The following is a 13,755-nucleotide window of genomic DNA, read 5'->3' on the forward strand; positions in this document are numbered from 1 at the left end:
GTTTAGAATATAAAGGTGAACCTGTTTTCACTGCTCTTCTGTACGGCCTTCCCGAGGCTGGCCTCTCCCCCAGCCCACTCTGCTCCTGCTGCTTTTGGTCCCCATCCCATCCCCAGGTGCTGCCCAAACCCAAGTCAATGGAGGTGAGGAAGTGGGGGGCTCCTGCAGGTGGGCAGGACATCTGGCAGCCCGAGGCCAGGCACCAAGCCCTGTCCTGCTGTGAGCATTCACTGCCAGAACTTCGTCTCTCTGATTTCATGGGTCTCTACGTTGGCACCGTTGGCACACACAGGCAGTGCTGGTGCTTCAGGAGCCCGTCCTGCTGAGCTGGGAAGGATCGCAGTGATCAGCATCCTTCCCCACTTCCACATCCCCAGTTCCATCGGTCCCCAGTTTGACCCATCCTCAGTTCCATCCATCCCCAGTTCCAGCTGCAGGGAGCCACTGGGTACAGCAGCCATGAGCAGGGGTGGTCGTTTGGGGGCAGGTCTTTGCCAGATTAGAAAACATAGAGATAGACAAAATGAATGAAGAATTTACAAACATCTATATTTTGTGTTAGGAAATGTGATAAAATTAGGAAAACGGCTGAAGACACTGATTTGTACAACTCTGGGCTACTTCAGGCAATGAGAGGTTTACATAGCACGGGTTTAACAAGATAAAGCTCTCCCACAAAGCACACAGGTGACGGACAGCTTGTCGGAACCGGACACAACACAGCACCAATACACGTGTGATGTGATGGACAGTGCCAGGCCATTCCCCAGGTGGGTAACATACAACCTCTGGATAAGGCAATTCTTAATTCAAGTCACAACATACCCAGGCAGCATGCAGGGAAAAGTCATTTATTTTATACATTGGGATGACACACCTCGCAACGTTTCCATGTTATGTAGCATATAAACCATTCAAATAACATATATATATATGCTTTATATGTATATATATATATATATATATATATATCTCAAGTCAACAGTTGTCTTTATCGGAATAAAGATTATCTGTTTGTTGGCTTCTTTTTTTTTTTTTTTTTTTTTTTTTTTGGTAAAAATAAAACTATTTGAATTCCCTAATTAACAAAATGCACAGTGATCAGAAACCCAGTTCTTCTCCCAGCTGCTGCCCATCCCCATGATGCCACGGTTGCAGATGCTGCCGGGGGCTCCATCCCACACACCCCACATCCCTGCTTCACCCCCTGCACCTCACACTGCTGCCTCCTCTCCACTGCAAGTGCATGAGGAGCTGATCCCGACCCATTCCTTTGTCACCAATCTCTGGCTTTTTACCATCAAGAAGTTTTATGACTCTGCTCAGAAGCAAAAAACAAACCACCCGACCCAGTGACCCATCCAACCCAACCCCTCTGCCATACGTATCTCTGGTAAGGTGGGGTCTGATGGGTACAGATAAGGACGAGTTCCTGGTGCAACAAGTGTAAGGATCGCAGACGACGATGGGAGGTGATTTTCTAGCATTAAAAAGCTCTTTCGAGCAGAAACTCTGAGGAAGGATAATAAGACTCTTGTTTTGTTTTTGTTTTTGTTTTCCCAACAAAATAAAGAAATCTCTAATTTCAGAGCAGACGGATCTGGGCAGCTTCACCCCTGGTTAACCTCACACCCACCAGGCCCGGACCTGACTTGAGGCATTGCAGGTGGAGCTGCAGGGCCATATGAGCATGAACCCTCGGGGGTGGTTTGGGGGGCCCAGCTCATCCCACAGGTGCTCGAACTGTGGAGGGGGCACTTGCCCACATCTCCTCCCCTCTGCTGTGTCCCATCCATCACCCGAATGGTAAGAAGTCATCCTACTTCTCCCTGTGCCTCCCTGTGTCCCTCTGCTCCTCTACATACGGCTCTGGTTAAAAAGGAAAAAAACAAAAACCAAAACATGGGTCTTTTTTGTTGCCCTTATATATATACCAAAATAAAAGCAAGTCTTCCCAAGAGAGCAGGGAGAAAGGTGCTTTCACAATGACATTCAGAGCAAAGAGAGAGAAATGACGCTTACAGACCATTAAGAAAGCTATCTTTGGCAGAATATTTCAAATAAATTATTATTACAAATAATTTCTGCAGTCGTATGTTTATTTTGAACATGTCGCTTTCAGCTATAGGGGTACTTGTTCACTACTCTCTATGAACTGGGAAACACCACAGATATAAAAATAGATGAGCTCAGCACAATTTCTCGAGGCTGCCACGACTGTCTCTGATGGTTTCAAATGACACAGAAAGCACAGGGTGGCTCTATGGCCATGTGTGGGACGGTCAGCCTTCGGTGGGGACGGGATGTGCGGCGTCACCATGGCTTCGGATGTGGCCTCGCATCTCTGGGTGCACTGCCCCATTTTTGGGCCAGGTCCCGTCCCCATGTCCACAGTCACCCCAAGGGATGCCAGGTTGTCCGGTGGCTGGCCTCCCCTCACCCCGCAAACATTTAGGCTTAAATACTTTGCTTTGTTTATACAGCATGTACAGAATATACAGCACTGGGTGATTGTTCCCCAGTAGACTACGAGCGTCTCCCAAGATGACCTCTTTTATCAACAAATATATATAAATCAACAGTTCGAAAAGAGTCGTACCAACAAATAGTATGGCTTTTCAAATAGTGTAGCTGCATCGTGTGAGCCGACAAGGAACCGCACGAGAGAAGAGATGGAGAGGCTTGAGCTGGGGGCTGCCCGGCATGGTGCGCCCACTGGGGCTCGGAGGGCTGAGCAGTGCTGCTGGGCTCTCCCTCCTGCCCCAGTGAGGTTCTGCCTCGCTGATGGAAGCCTCCGATGAGGCTGCAAGAGCTCTGCTCCTGAAGTGGCTTTACCATCATCTGGCTGTTTGTCCCAGCGTCAGGCTGGAGCTCAGAGGAGGGCTCCCCGCTATCTTCTCTCAGTCTGCAAAAAGTCCCATCTGGCCATACTGCTGAGCTGCGGCCTCCTTGGAAGCCTGAAGGTCCAGGTTACCAGCAGAGCCCAGCCTCCTGCCATGAGGCACCGTGGGCTTAGTGCTCTGTGCAGGGCAGGAGCTGGAGGAGCCTTGTGACGAGGGTGGCCATTGGGGAACAAATACACATTGACTTGGGAAGGAGAGGGAAGCCACATGGAACAGATAGGTGAGGATATGGGAGGTGCTGGCTTGTCTTTTTGCTCAGGGCAGCTCTCACTGCTCAGCAAGACCAGACCACCACAGAGCCAGCAGTCTATGAAAGCTGGTTTTACCCCCAGACCGGCCTGGGTCAGGCTTTGATTTGGGCATAAAAGAGAGGAAATAAATCCAGCCTCTACAGAGAGGCCAAGGGAGGGCCCTGTGAGTGTCCCCCGTGTCCCGTGAGGGTCCAGGAGCTCTAAGGCTGGGTCAGTACCAGAGGTTGCTGCAGCTGGACGTCTCCCAGCAAGGACATTGTCTCAACCTCATGCTATCACCACGCAGCAGGACCACGCAGCAGGACTGATTGAGCTCTGCCCACTGTAATGTGGAGCCGGTGGGTTTTTTAGAACATTTAGTGCTGAGAATAGGCGCTTTTTTGATCTGAAAGAGGTGAAGTGGACCTCGAGCCCCCAGTTACAGTGTTCAGTTTGCTCTGACATGCTCAGGTGGGGAACAACAGCATGTGTGAGCCGTGAGGACATGGAAATTCAGCAGAAACATTGGAACTTCCAACACCCCCTGAGGGAGCAACAGTAAAAGCGAGCAGGAAGGGCTCGGTGTGCTCGCCTTCTCCACTGCCACCTGGAAACATGCACGGTGGCCATTGCTTGCCTGGCCTCACGTCCAAGATGCTGGGGAGCATCGCTGTCACCGTGTCCCAGCCATCAGGTGCATTCAGTTGACAGTCACAGCATTCAGGTTGGGGACAGCCCCTCAATGGGGTTTCCAGCAGTGGAGGGACATAGCGGTGCTGCCCCTGTCCCCATGCCAGACATCCAGCTAGCAGCGCCTGTGTCAGCAGCATTCCCACTCCTTCATGCCAGGGCTGGTGACGAGCTTGGCACCTCCGCTTCCAAAAGAGGGAAGTCTCAAGTCCTTAAAAGGTGAGGAATCTGGCTGTATTTATTGTCCCTCGGCGCATTTTGCAAGAATACAGAGGCCTCTGGATGCTTTCCTGCACAAGTCGAGCTTTTACAAGATAAACAGGCTTTCCCGCAGCTGTGCCTGTGTGTGTGGTTGGGCATCTTGAGAAGCTGGGGAGGCTCCTGGTGCTCTGCAAATGTGCTGCCTGGGATGGGCGCAGGTGCCAAAGCCTGTGGAAAAGCCCTGCAAAGGCTTCTCCCAGAATTATTCCCTCCAGCATGAAGCTTTTCCTTTTCTCTCTCCCTCTGGCACACCGGCACACCGGCACTTTTGGGCTGGTAAGGTGTCCGATCCTCCTCCGCAGGCACACACATAGCCCCCAGTACTGCCGCTCTTGCTTCATACCCAAGCGTTTAAAAATAACCCTAACAATAACACACATGCTCCAGCCCTCTCCTCCTGGCACGCAGCAAAAATAAATAGCACACTGAATTCACAGACCACATCCAGTTGCTTGGCATAGTTGAGGCATGTGTCTACCAGAAAGGGTCTCCAGCCCTCCCCTGCCCTCTTGTCCTTGTAGGAAGTGAAAAACATAGGGAGAAAATCTCTCCCAAAACTGGAGGCATCCGGAGCCTGTGTGTCTTGAGGAGTGCGGTTTGCAGGGCAGAGAGGCATCATGCTTTGCACGAGCTCGTTAAGGATGCCAGAAGCATGCGGCTGGCAGAGTAATAGCATAAACAAGGCTGGCGTTAACTGCGTGATTTAGGCCGTGTCCTAAGCAAGCAGTGCTCCATCATCCCTGCTGGAAGGCTCTTTGAGCAGAACAGTTATTTACTGCCTCTTAAAGCAGGCCGCTGCACAAGTCCCATTTGACTTGTTAATTACTTCAGTGAGTGCAGTTCATGGCAGAGAAGCGAAGGATGATGAGAGTGAAATACCAGCATCACCTTTCCGGAGATGTAATTACTGGGTCAGGAGAGCTGCTCTGCTCATATAGTTCAGGGCCCAGGGAAAGCATGTGGATGTGAGAGACTGTGCTTGGCTTAATGCTGCTGATGCTCAACCTGTGCTCGTCCTGGGGGATGCCGAGTGCTTGTGGGCAGATCGGGTGACACAAAGCAGCCTTGGATTTTTGGTTAGGAGGGCCAGGCTCAGTGATAGTGTTTGATCCTCACCCATGGGGCAGGAGCGGGCACGTGGGGGCCCTTGTTGGCAGCAGAAACACAACAAAGGCAAAGCGATGAAGAAATAAGAGGTGGGTGCCACGTACAGGAAGACAACAAGGGGGAAGGGGAGGGTTCTCCGTAGAGAATATGCAGGAGCACTACTGGGTCCATGAGGAATCATTGCAAACTTTATTTGTCTGTGCATTGTGTACCATTGATAAGGATCATCACAATTAGTGGATCACTGCCTATAGTGGTGGGCAATACACACAATGAAAAATCAACGAAGGCAAACAAATGAAAATGAAGTCATTGTACATAAAGGTAATCACACACCTGAACAACCTGCATCTGTGTTCAATTCTTCCCTTAAAACAAACAAACAAACAAACAAAAAAAACCAACAAAAAGAAAACCACAATAACCCTTCAAAAGTGAGAAGAGGATTGACAAGGAAAAAAAATCTTCAGACTCCTGGAGAAACTCTTACAACAGGTTCACTGAAGTTCCTGCAGATTGTTCACATGGATACAAATACCCCAGCCCAAGGGTTATGGTGCAGAGGTGCGTTCCAGCCAGGTTGGAGGAGCTCACCAGTGGATGCGCATGAGGGGTTTGCCTGTCTGGGCCACTGGTATGGCTGGTGGGAAGCGCAGGTAGGGGACATCCCCCAGACTCTGCGGGCATCCTGAAGTGGCCCTGTTGTGCCCCTTCCATTGGTTTCAGAAGGAGCATGTGCCAGACACATCCCTTGCTCTGCCTCCTCCCTGTCACCCTGCTCACCAGCCCCTCACCTCTGTGCCAGAGCTGCGCCCCAACGCGGCACATGAGGAGAACTTCTTACAGCCCTTGTGCTGAATTATTCCAAATGGCTGTGGGGAAGGAGCAGCCCCAAGGACACGTCCTGAAACGAGGGCTGCCACTTGGCCTCCAAGGACACAGAAAACCTACGTCCGTGTGGCTGTTTTTGCTTCTTGGGGACACATGTACTGAACAGGGAGTGGGGAAAGCTTTCCCTCCTGTCACTCCCTGTGAAGAGGAAACAAACAACCAAAGAACAACAACAACAACAAAAAACCCAAACCTATGAGAGAAACTACACTAACTATAATAAATAAAACCTGGTGAAAAGAAAACACTTATATCAGCAATGCTCAACCCACACAGCTGGAAGGACTATCACTATAGGATGTTATATACAGGTAGGGGTCGTTTTGTTCATGCAAATGTTACTAGTACCATGACAGCATGCCCAGGGAGGGACGAGGTGGGACCTCAGCTCAGGACACCAGACATGTGGCTGCGTCCCCAAAGCACAGAGAACATGGGGAAAGGGGAAAATGGAGCAGGGAGAAAGGGAGGAATGCTAATTGTACATACGTCAAAATGAAAAAAAAATAAATCAAATGATGAAAATGGTTGTGTTCTATCCTTAGGAGGCTCCCAATTTCCCCTTGTCTTCAGTCTGGTCTCTCGCTTCTTTCCAATAGGGCCGGAGGAGATGTTCCCAAGTGGCGAAGGCAGACGGAGGATGGTCGGAGGTCGGGACCCTTGCTCTCCTTTCCTTGCCCACTGTCTCCACTTCTAGCCAGCCATCGGCCTTCCCTGTGCCGACTCGCCCAGTTGCCTTCGCATCCATCCTCCCGGAGTCAGTGGGAGCAATGGGAAAGGGCTCAGGGGCTGCTGGCTGCTCTCACTGGTAGAGTTGCAAAGAAGGGACCCCTGAGGAGGGGTCCAGCCAACTTTGGGGTCCTGCCTAGTTCATCGGACTCTCCAAAGCTGCTTTCCATCAGCAGGTGTGTGAACATGGCAAATCTCTTTTATTCTTTCTCTGTTCATTATACACAGCATTATATCTATATCTATACCTATATATTGCTCTATATAGATACATATAGATATACATATATTTACTATCTCTGATTGTTCCTTTAGAAGCCTTTTATGTGGCAGTAGGCTTCCAGAGATGAGAAGAATATGTACAAGAGCCAGAGGAGGATAAAGAGTGAGGATGTGAGCAGCTTGGAAGTCCGCGGCCCACCTAGCTCACCTCCAATTTCGGGTCTCCTCCGGTAGAGCAGCACGCCCACACTGATGAAAGCAAAAATAGTGAAGAGAGTGACGGAGAAGGCCAGGGTGCCGGGTGAGACTTCAAAGGATTGTCCATGTGCTGCGTGGTAGATGGCCGCGATGGACCAGGCCACTCCGATGCCCAAGAAAACGTTCACAGCATTGCTCCCGGTGACGTTGCCAATGGAGGCGTCCGCATACTGGTCCTGCGTTGCTGCTACTTTACTGGCAAACGTGTCTGCAAAGGAAAGGTGGAGAGAAACCCTCAGGCAACAGACAGGTAGGGAGAGCTAGTGGAGGGTATCTTGGGGACAGATGCCACAAAGCACTGGTTAAGGATACAGACTTGTCTACAAGCGTTCTCAAGGAAGGACAGTCAGGGTCCAGAAATTCGCAGGAAGGAAATCTCTAATTCCAGAAATATGGGGCACCTCCCCCAGTATGATCCTCAGATGCCCCATGGTGCTTCAAGCTAAGGCAGCCCTTCCCAGTACCACTGTGTATCGGCCTCCGGCCCACATGCACTGACAGGCTGACTTGGTTGGAAGAGCTTTGTGGGAGCCACAATGGTTTGTCTCTATCCATCAGGTCTGCTGACGTTTGTATTTGCATTTCTGTGTTTGCTTTAATGATTTCTCTCCAGTGCCTTTTCCCTCACTAAATTCCAGAGCCTTGTGCAGAGCCTAACATTTTGGTAATCAAGAGCTCATCTTTCACCCCTTTAGCAGGGACTAAAAGCCATGCAGATGTGTGCACATTTGCTGTTTCACCAGCTCCAACAGCAAAAGATCTGTAATAAACCTGACTGGCCTCTTACACTGCAGACTTCGTGTCCAGTAGACCAGCGTGATGTTCCATAGGGAAGTGCTGGTTTTACATGCAAACCCAGGAGCCCAGTTAGCACTGCACCATCTGTGAGCACCTGCTAATTCAAACAAGAAGCCAAATATATCCTAAAAAGAATTTCTCGCTTTCCCTTGTTTCCCGAAATGCCAACTTTTGTCAACAAAAACAGAGGGGAGATTTTGTATGTTGAGGCTATGAGACAGCCCTGCAAAACTCACACGTAGCACTAGTGCCAGAAGACTATAAATAGCTTCTTTCCTTTCCTTGCTCAAATCTGCTCTCCCTTTTGGTTCTTTTGATTCCCTTTTGGGCTTTGATAGTGCTAGGTCAGTTTCAAGATCTCTGAGCACTTAAGTGTTGATCACTGGAAGTCTAGGACTGGTGAGACTGAAGCAGGAGAGTTACAGCCCCTTCTCTGGGAATCAGACTGTGTCTGGTCAGCACAGTGGTATAAGGCAATAGAAACTCATCTTTTATATCTCCCAGGTCAGTCCTCAGTCTCTGCTGTCTTCTGAAGCTGGATGACCTGACCAAGTGATCAGAGACATGTCTCTGAACATGTGTGCATACAGGGCCTTCTACAGCTTTTACAAAAGGCATTTCTAGCAGCTCCCCTTGGCTCAGTGGCCTCATCTTGATCAGTCTTAATCCCATGCAGAAACACCTGTACTGTGTAGCGCAAGCAAGCACCTATTTCAGCTGGGAGAGAATGTCAAAGGAGCAGACATTCCAAAAAAAGTGCATGATGGTCAACACTGGCAGCATTTTAATAAAAGACTGATTTCCCACTCTGAGAGCCAATGCTATGGAGGCTATCCAAAGAAAAAGAGGCTTCACAGCCTTTGCAAGTGGAAAGAGCTTGAAAGTATTTCCAGAGGAGTGAAATCACATCTTGGTTTATCCTCCTGTCTCATCTGAGACTGAAAAACAACTCCCATGTACATCTCCAATTGCCCCTCACTGGGTCCTGCAGAACACAGCTGAGGACCTCGCTGGCTTTCCCAACCCAAACCCCGGACCAGACTGGGCAGAGATGGATCTTTCCAACAAACTCTGCTGTTGTCCTTACCTGGCACTGATGTCCCCAGTGCCACAAACACAACTGCAGTGACGGAGTCCTTCAAGCCGATGGTGCAGCCAAAGTGGGATGCCAGGTCACCAATGAATGCTGTCAGGATGCCAATCATGAGGATGGAGACAACGAAGCAGGCCCAGCCGTTCCAGTAGTCTGTTGGGGGCACGAAGGCAAAAAGGACCTTCCAGAAGACGGTCAGAAAGTGCATCACGTAATCAAAGCAGGAGGGCAGCTTCTCCTCCCCACATTCATCATCATCGTCATCTTCCCCTGGAGAGAAACACCTGCTTAGACTCACCCATGTTGGGGGAAGGCTGATTTGTAGGCGTCAATTAACCCCACATACCATGACAAAGGAGCTATTGGGGAAAGACAATAAAGCAATGACCAGTCTGGGAAAAGTCCTACTCAGCATCCTGCTGGGTGGGCAACACTGCACACATATTGCTTGGCTTCAAAGTACTTTTGCAATTCAAGACCAACGTGTAAACATAGTTTCTCTAGAATAACTTGATGGAAAATCATGCGTTCGTTGGCTTTAAAACATTGCACTCACCATGGCAGAAGCGGTAGCAAATCAGGAGCATGGTATTATTATTTTGGCTAATATAAATAACCTATTCCTGTGCATTGTCGTGGATATAGGGAATTTTTTCAGCCTGGGAAGCTTATGCCTGCCTTTTTTTGCTTGTTGCACAAAAGCTGCTACTGGCAGGATACGCTGTACTGTGCTGACATTGTAATTTTGCAGCAGGTATTTTAATCCTTTTCCCAAGCTACTTGGCAGCAAGACTGCTGTGGATCTAGATCTTTAGGGAGATGATAAAGCAGACTGAAAAATGAACATGAGTGCTGCTGTCATAATGCTCATCCACATCTGTCTGTCATTTTGTTAAGCAGGAATAATGGCTCTCTTTTGAATTGCTGGCCAAATCCTGCTGAGGTGAATCGAAACACAGAGCAAGGCTGGGCAGTGACCAGGCAGCTCAGCTCACCAATTCCAGGATGTTTTTGCTTGAGGAGCTAAATCCTAGCAAAAATGTAGGGACAAACTTCTTTTTCCCAGATGCCAGGGACGGGTCATTTCCACTAAATTATGCCACACTTATTAAATGTCTATTAATCATTCTGTTAGCACTGATGGTAGCTGTATATTCAAGGCACGACAGTGGTGAGGCTTTCACATAACTGCAGCCTTTACATGCGTCACAGAGATGAGATCCGAATACCAGTGATTATCTTTGCTTTAATATGGGATGCAATTAAATAATTGATTCTGGCATAGATTATTTTAACCATATTAGCTATGAAACCTGCAGCGAGGATTGTCTTGCATGATATGTTCATTCTGTATCTGAAATAATAGGAAGCTCTTGGCTGGAGGCTCTAAGAATAACTATGATACAAAAAGAGGGATGGCAATTTGAGGGGATAGCTACTGCACGATGTCCTGTCCTCATTTTCAGATGCAAAGGGTAAATGGTACAGCCATCACTTTTAATTAATCTGTGCTGTGCAGAGTTTGCCCTGTATAGTAGAGCTTGAGGTAGGAAATGTGTTTCCCCACCCTTTTCAAAGCCAAATTATTCAGGTGGGCTCAGATTGCCTTCCGCTGTGTTTTAATCTAAGCTGGTTGATTTTGCCTTAATGCTTGCAGACACAGAACCCAGGGCTGTAACATCCAGCCACTGAGTTATAATGTCCCCAGTTGTTGAAACAAGATCTACCTTTCACAGAAGTGGGGGAAGTACTGGGTTGTAGAGCCATAAATACGGCTGGCTGGAGGAGCATTCCTGTCCTGAATGCAGGGGATCAAGAGCAAATTTTTGGCCATCAGAGGGGGATGCAGAGGCTGTCTTCAAGGCCTGTTATCTTGGCCCTTGCACAGACCCCACTGCAGGGAGCACCAGGGGCAGGGAGCAGTACCACTTCCTACCAGCACCATCTGTGCTACTCTGAATTTAAACACAGCATTTGCACCCCAAAGCTCTCTCACTGAAGCCACTTTTCCCTTCTGCCATGCAGTAGCAGCCTGGGTGTTTCTCTGCCGGGCACAACAAATACACTTACTGCAGGAGGTTTCCCATGCATCAGACAGGGTGATCTCACTAAAGGGTTTAATCAACTGCCTTATTTATGCAGACACTGTAAATAACTCTACCACTTGTTTTGCCTCCTCTTGCTCCACTATGATCCATATTACTGCTACAGCCAATCTGAGACATGACTGAGGTTGACTGTAATTCACCTGGTGCCGCAGACCAAACTCACCCGCGCTGACAGTAATAGCCTCAATAAACTGCTCTCTCCAACTGTTTGTGCCAACCACCAAGGCCAAGTTTGTCTTCTTAATGAGCTTGTCCACCGTGTTCTGCAAATGGAGATGCAGAAGAGAGAATCAGGGCCATGAGGCTGGAGATGCTGGACTAAAACCCACCAGTGCTGGTGCTTACAGCTATATGTTTATGGATAAAGCTTAGCAGATGCTAAGTTCACATCAAGTGCCCCTGCAGTGAAAGCAAATGTAAGCATCAGCAATTCCCCTTATTGCCACTCATAAAGACCTTTTGATCCTGCTCGCAGTGGGAGTTTGAGTGGTCTTGGTGGAGTTTTAACAGCAAGTAGCAGTGAGATGCTGCAGCTCACGTTGTTTGTAACACCTTGGGAGGACTTTTTACTGGGCTTCTTCAAAGAACTGTAAATAACTGAAACTTGAGAAAGATACTGCCTGTGTGTGCTGCTCAGGAGGAGAAGTTCAGTGCTCCTGGGAAGGCTTCACCACAGAGCCACAATTACTGCTTGCATTTAGGGTATCAGCCCTTTGCTGTGGGAGTCTCACATCCGGGGGGAGCACTCAACCAGGGTCCCACGACCAGGGACCACTCAAGACTGAATGTAAATAGAGTGCAAAGCATGGCTGTCATAGCAAGGTTATATGTGAAAACAGCTTGCTTGTATAATGGTGATCACAGACTGTCTGAGCCCTAGTGATGTCAGGAGCTGCCCTGCTTTGCTGTTATGCCATTAGCATGTGTTTGCCAACGCTGTGCAAACCCAAAAGCCAGAGGAGATGAAGGATGAGGGCATGAGATGCGAGCAGTACCTTGAACTCATAGGATTCCTCAATGATGACTTCAAGCTTGGTGTGCTCCCCCAGGACAGGGCGCCCCATCTCTGCAATTCGACGCTCTTCCTCCTCCTTGCTGGTCAGTGGTTGCTTCTCTTCGTTCTCCTCTGTAAAGCAAAGAGCCCGCCTGTGAGCCAGGCCCGGACGGCCACTCCTTGGAGCTGGCTTCCCATCAGCTGGTGGTCGGGAAGCCTTTGGGGGGAACATGAGCAACAGAGCAGGCAAGAAGAAGGAGGTCATGGAGCGATAGATAAGGCAGTTTTGCTGGGAAATGCTAGCAAAATTGGTTTGCAACTTGTCCAACCTCAGGAAGAGTTGAATTCGCCCTTCGGGTGGAAGAATTGTGTATTGCCTGGTGACTGCTGCCTCTCCTATGGGGTTGCTTGGGGGAACAGATTGCCTCTAAAGTTGCTACAATTCCCAGCCCTTCAGGTCTATGATTAGCACATTTCCATCACCCCACGGCAACCAGACAGAGCCACCTGCAACCCCAGGCCTGAGATGGGCATGAGACCCTCCTGAGCAGGGCTTGACCTTGAGGGAGAGCAGCCTGGCAGCTGCAGAGCATGGGGTTGGAGGGAAGAGCTGGGCTAGCACTGTGTGAGGAGCCATCTCCAAGGGCATGACTGGTCTTAGATGTGAGAGAGCTGGCAGTGACAGCACTGCAAGAGTCACGGAGCTGCTCTGCACCTTTGCTGACATCTTTGCAGCCTCCAGGCAGGGGACATTCTGTCATTGTCCCTGTGCAGACCCCCACGTTGCTCTCTGCCAGCCCACCCTGGGGACAATCAGAAGGCCATCAGGGTCCAAGGGGGGCTGGGTTTGCTGAAGAAATGGGTTAATCTGCCTGGGTCAGTAAACAAACACACCAATCAGTCTGTGTTAGACCCCTGGGTACCTCGGATGGTGACCACGGTGCAAGGAAGAGGACGCTCTCTAGATTGTACCTTCCTGAAGACAGGTTTGCCTATCAGAGCGATCAACAGGAGATCAGTCGGAGGCACTGCATGCCCTGTGCACACCCATGTTGTGCTGTTAGTAAACTCTACGTTCTACTGCAAACGGGGTTAGCGTGGCTCCCTCCCGGCTGCCCCACTGCCTGCAGAGAGCTGCTCGTGGCCAGAGCCTTGCTATAGCCTCAGGCATCACTGGCAGTGCTACTGAGGGGCTGCTCTGCGGCCCGCTGAGCCTTTTCCCAACCATCATGTCCTGCCAAGGGCCTCATGCATAGCAGGCTGGGTATGCTATGAGGGGACGCGGTGTGAGCGAGGGTGGCCTCACCACCTGCTTACCCTTCCAGAGTTTCCCTCCAGGGTGGAACAAAAGCAAAGAGGAAACCAAGAGGAAAGAGCAGGATGAGCATACAGCCATTAGAAAGGGAAGGGGGAGGGACAGAGGGAAAGCAGAAATCCATACCTGTGATGGTGAAGCCACCTAGACAAAACC

The 13,755-nt window shown here is 49.6% G+C and overlaps 1 protein-coding gene across 7 annotated transcripts in view; it reads right to left on the reverse strand.

Annotated features, from left to right (window-relative positions):
- Positions 1–528: 528 nt before the first annotated feature.
- SLC8A1 (solute carrier family 8 member A1) overlaps positions 529–13,755 on the reverse strand; it is a 99,244-nt gene continuing 86,017 nt past the window's right edge. For 3 of the 7 annotated variants that reach the window (XM_052676073.1, XM_052676063.1, XM_052676065.1), the window contains 7 exons: positions 13,726–13,743; positions 13,602–13,616; positions 13,208–13,276; positions 12,286–12,416; positions 11,454–11,553; positions 9,177–9,452; positions 529–7,499 (listed from right to left, as the gene is read on the reverse strand). In XM_052676073.1, coding sequence (XP_052532033.1) covers positions 7,123–7,499; positions 9,177–9,452; positions 11,454–11,553; positions 12,286–12,416; positions 13,208–13,276; positions 13,602–13,616; positions 13,726–13,743 — 986 coding nt within the window. In that variant the 3' untranslated portion in view covers positions 529–7,122. The remainder of the gene's footprint in view (positions 7,500–9,176; positions 9,453–11,453; positions 11,554–12,285; positions 12,417–13,207; positions 13,277–13,601; positions 13,617–13,725; positions 13,744–13,755) is intronic. The other 4 variants (XM_052676104.1, XM_052676092.1, XM_052676082.1 and 1 more) reach the window with 2 other exon arrangements.

The sequence above is a fragment of the Tympanuchus pallidicinctus genome, unplaced genomic scaffold (genome assembly GCF_026119805.1).
Source record: "Tympanuchus pallidicinctus isolate F22 unplaced genomic scaffold, pur_lepc_1.0 scaffold1, whole genome shotgun sequence".
Taxonomy (NCBI): Eukaryota; Metazoa; Chordata; class Aves; order Galliformes; family Phasianidae; genus Tympanuchus; species Tympanuchus pallidicinctus.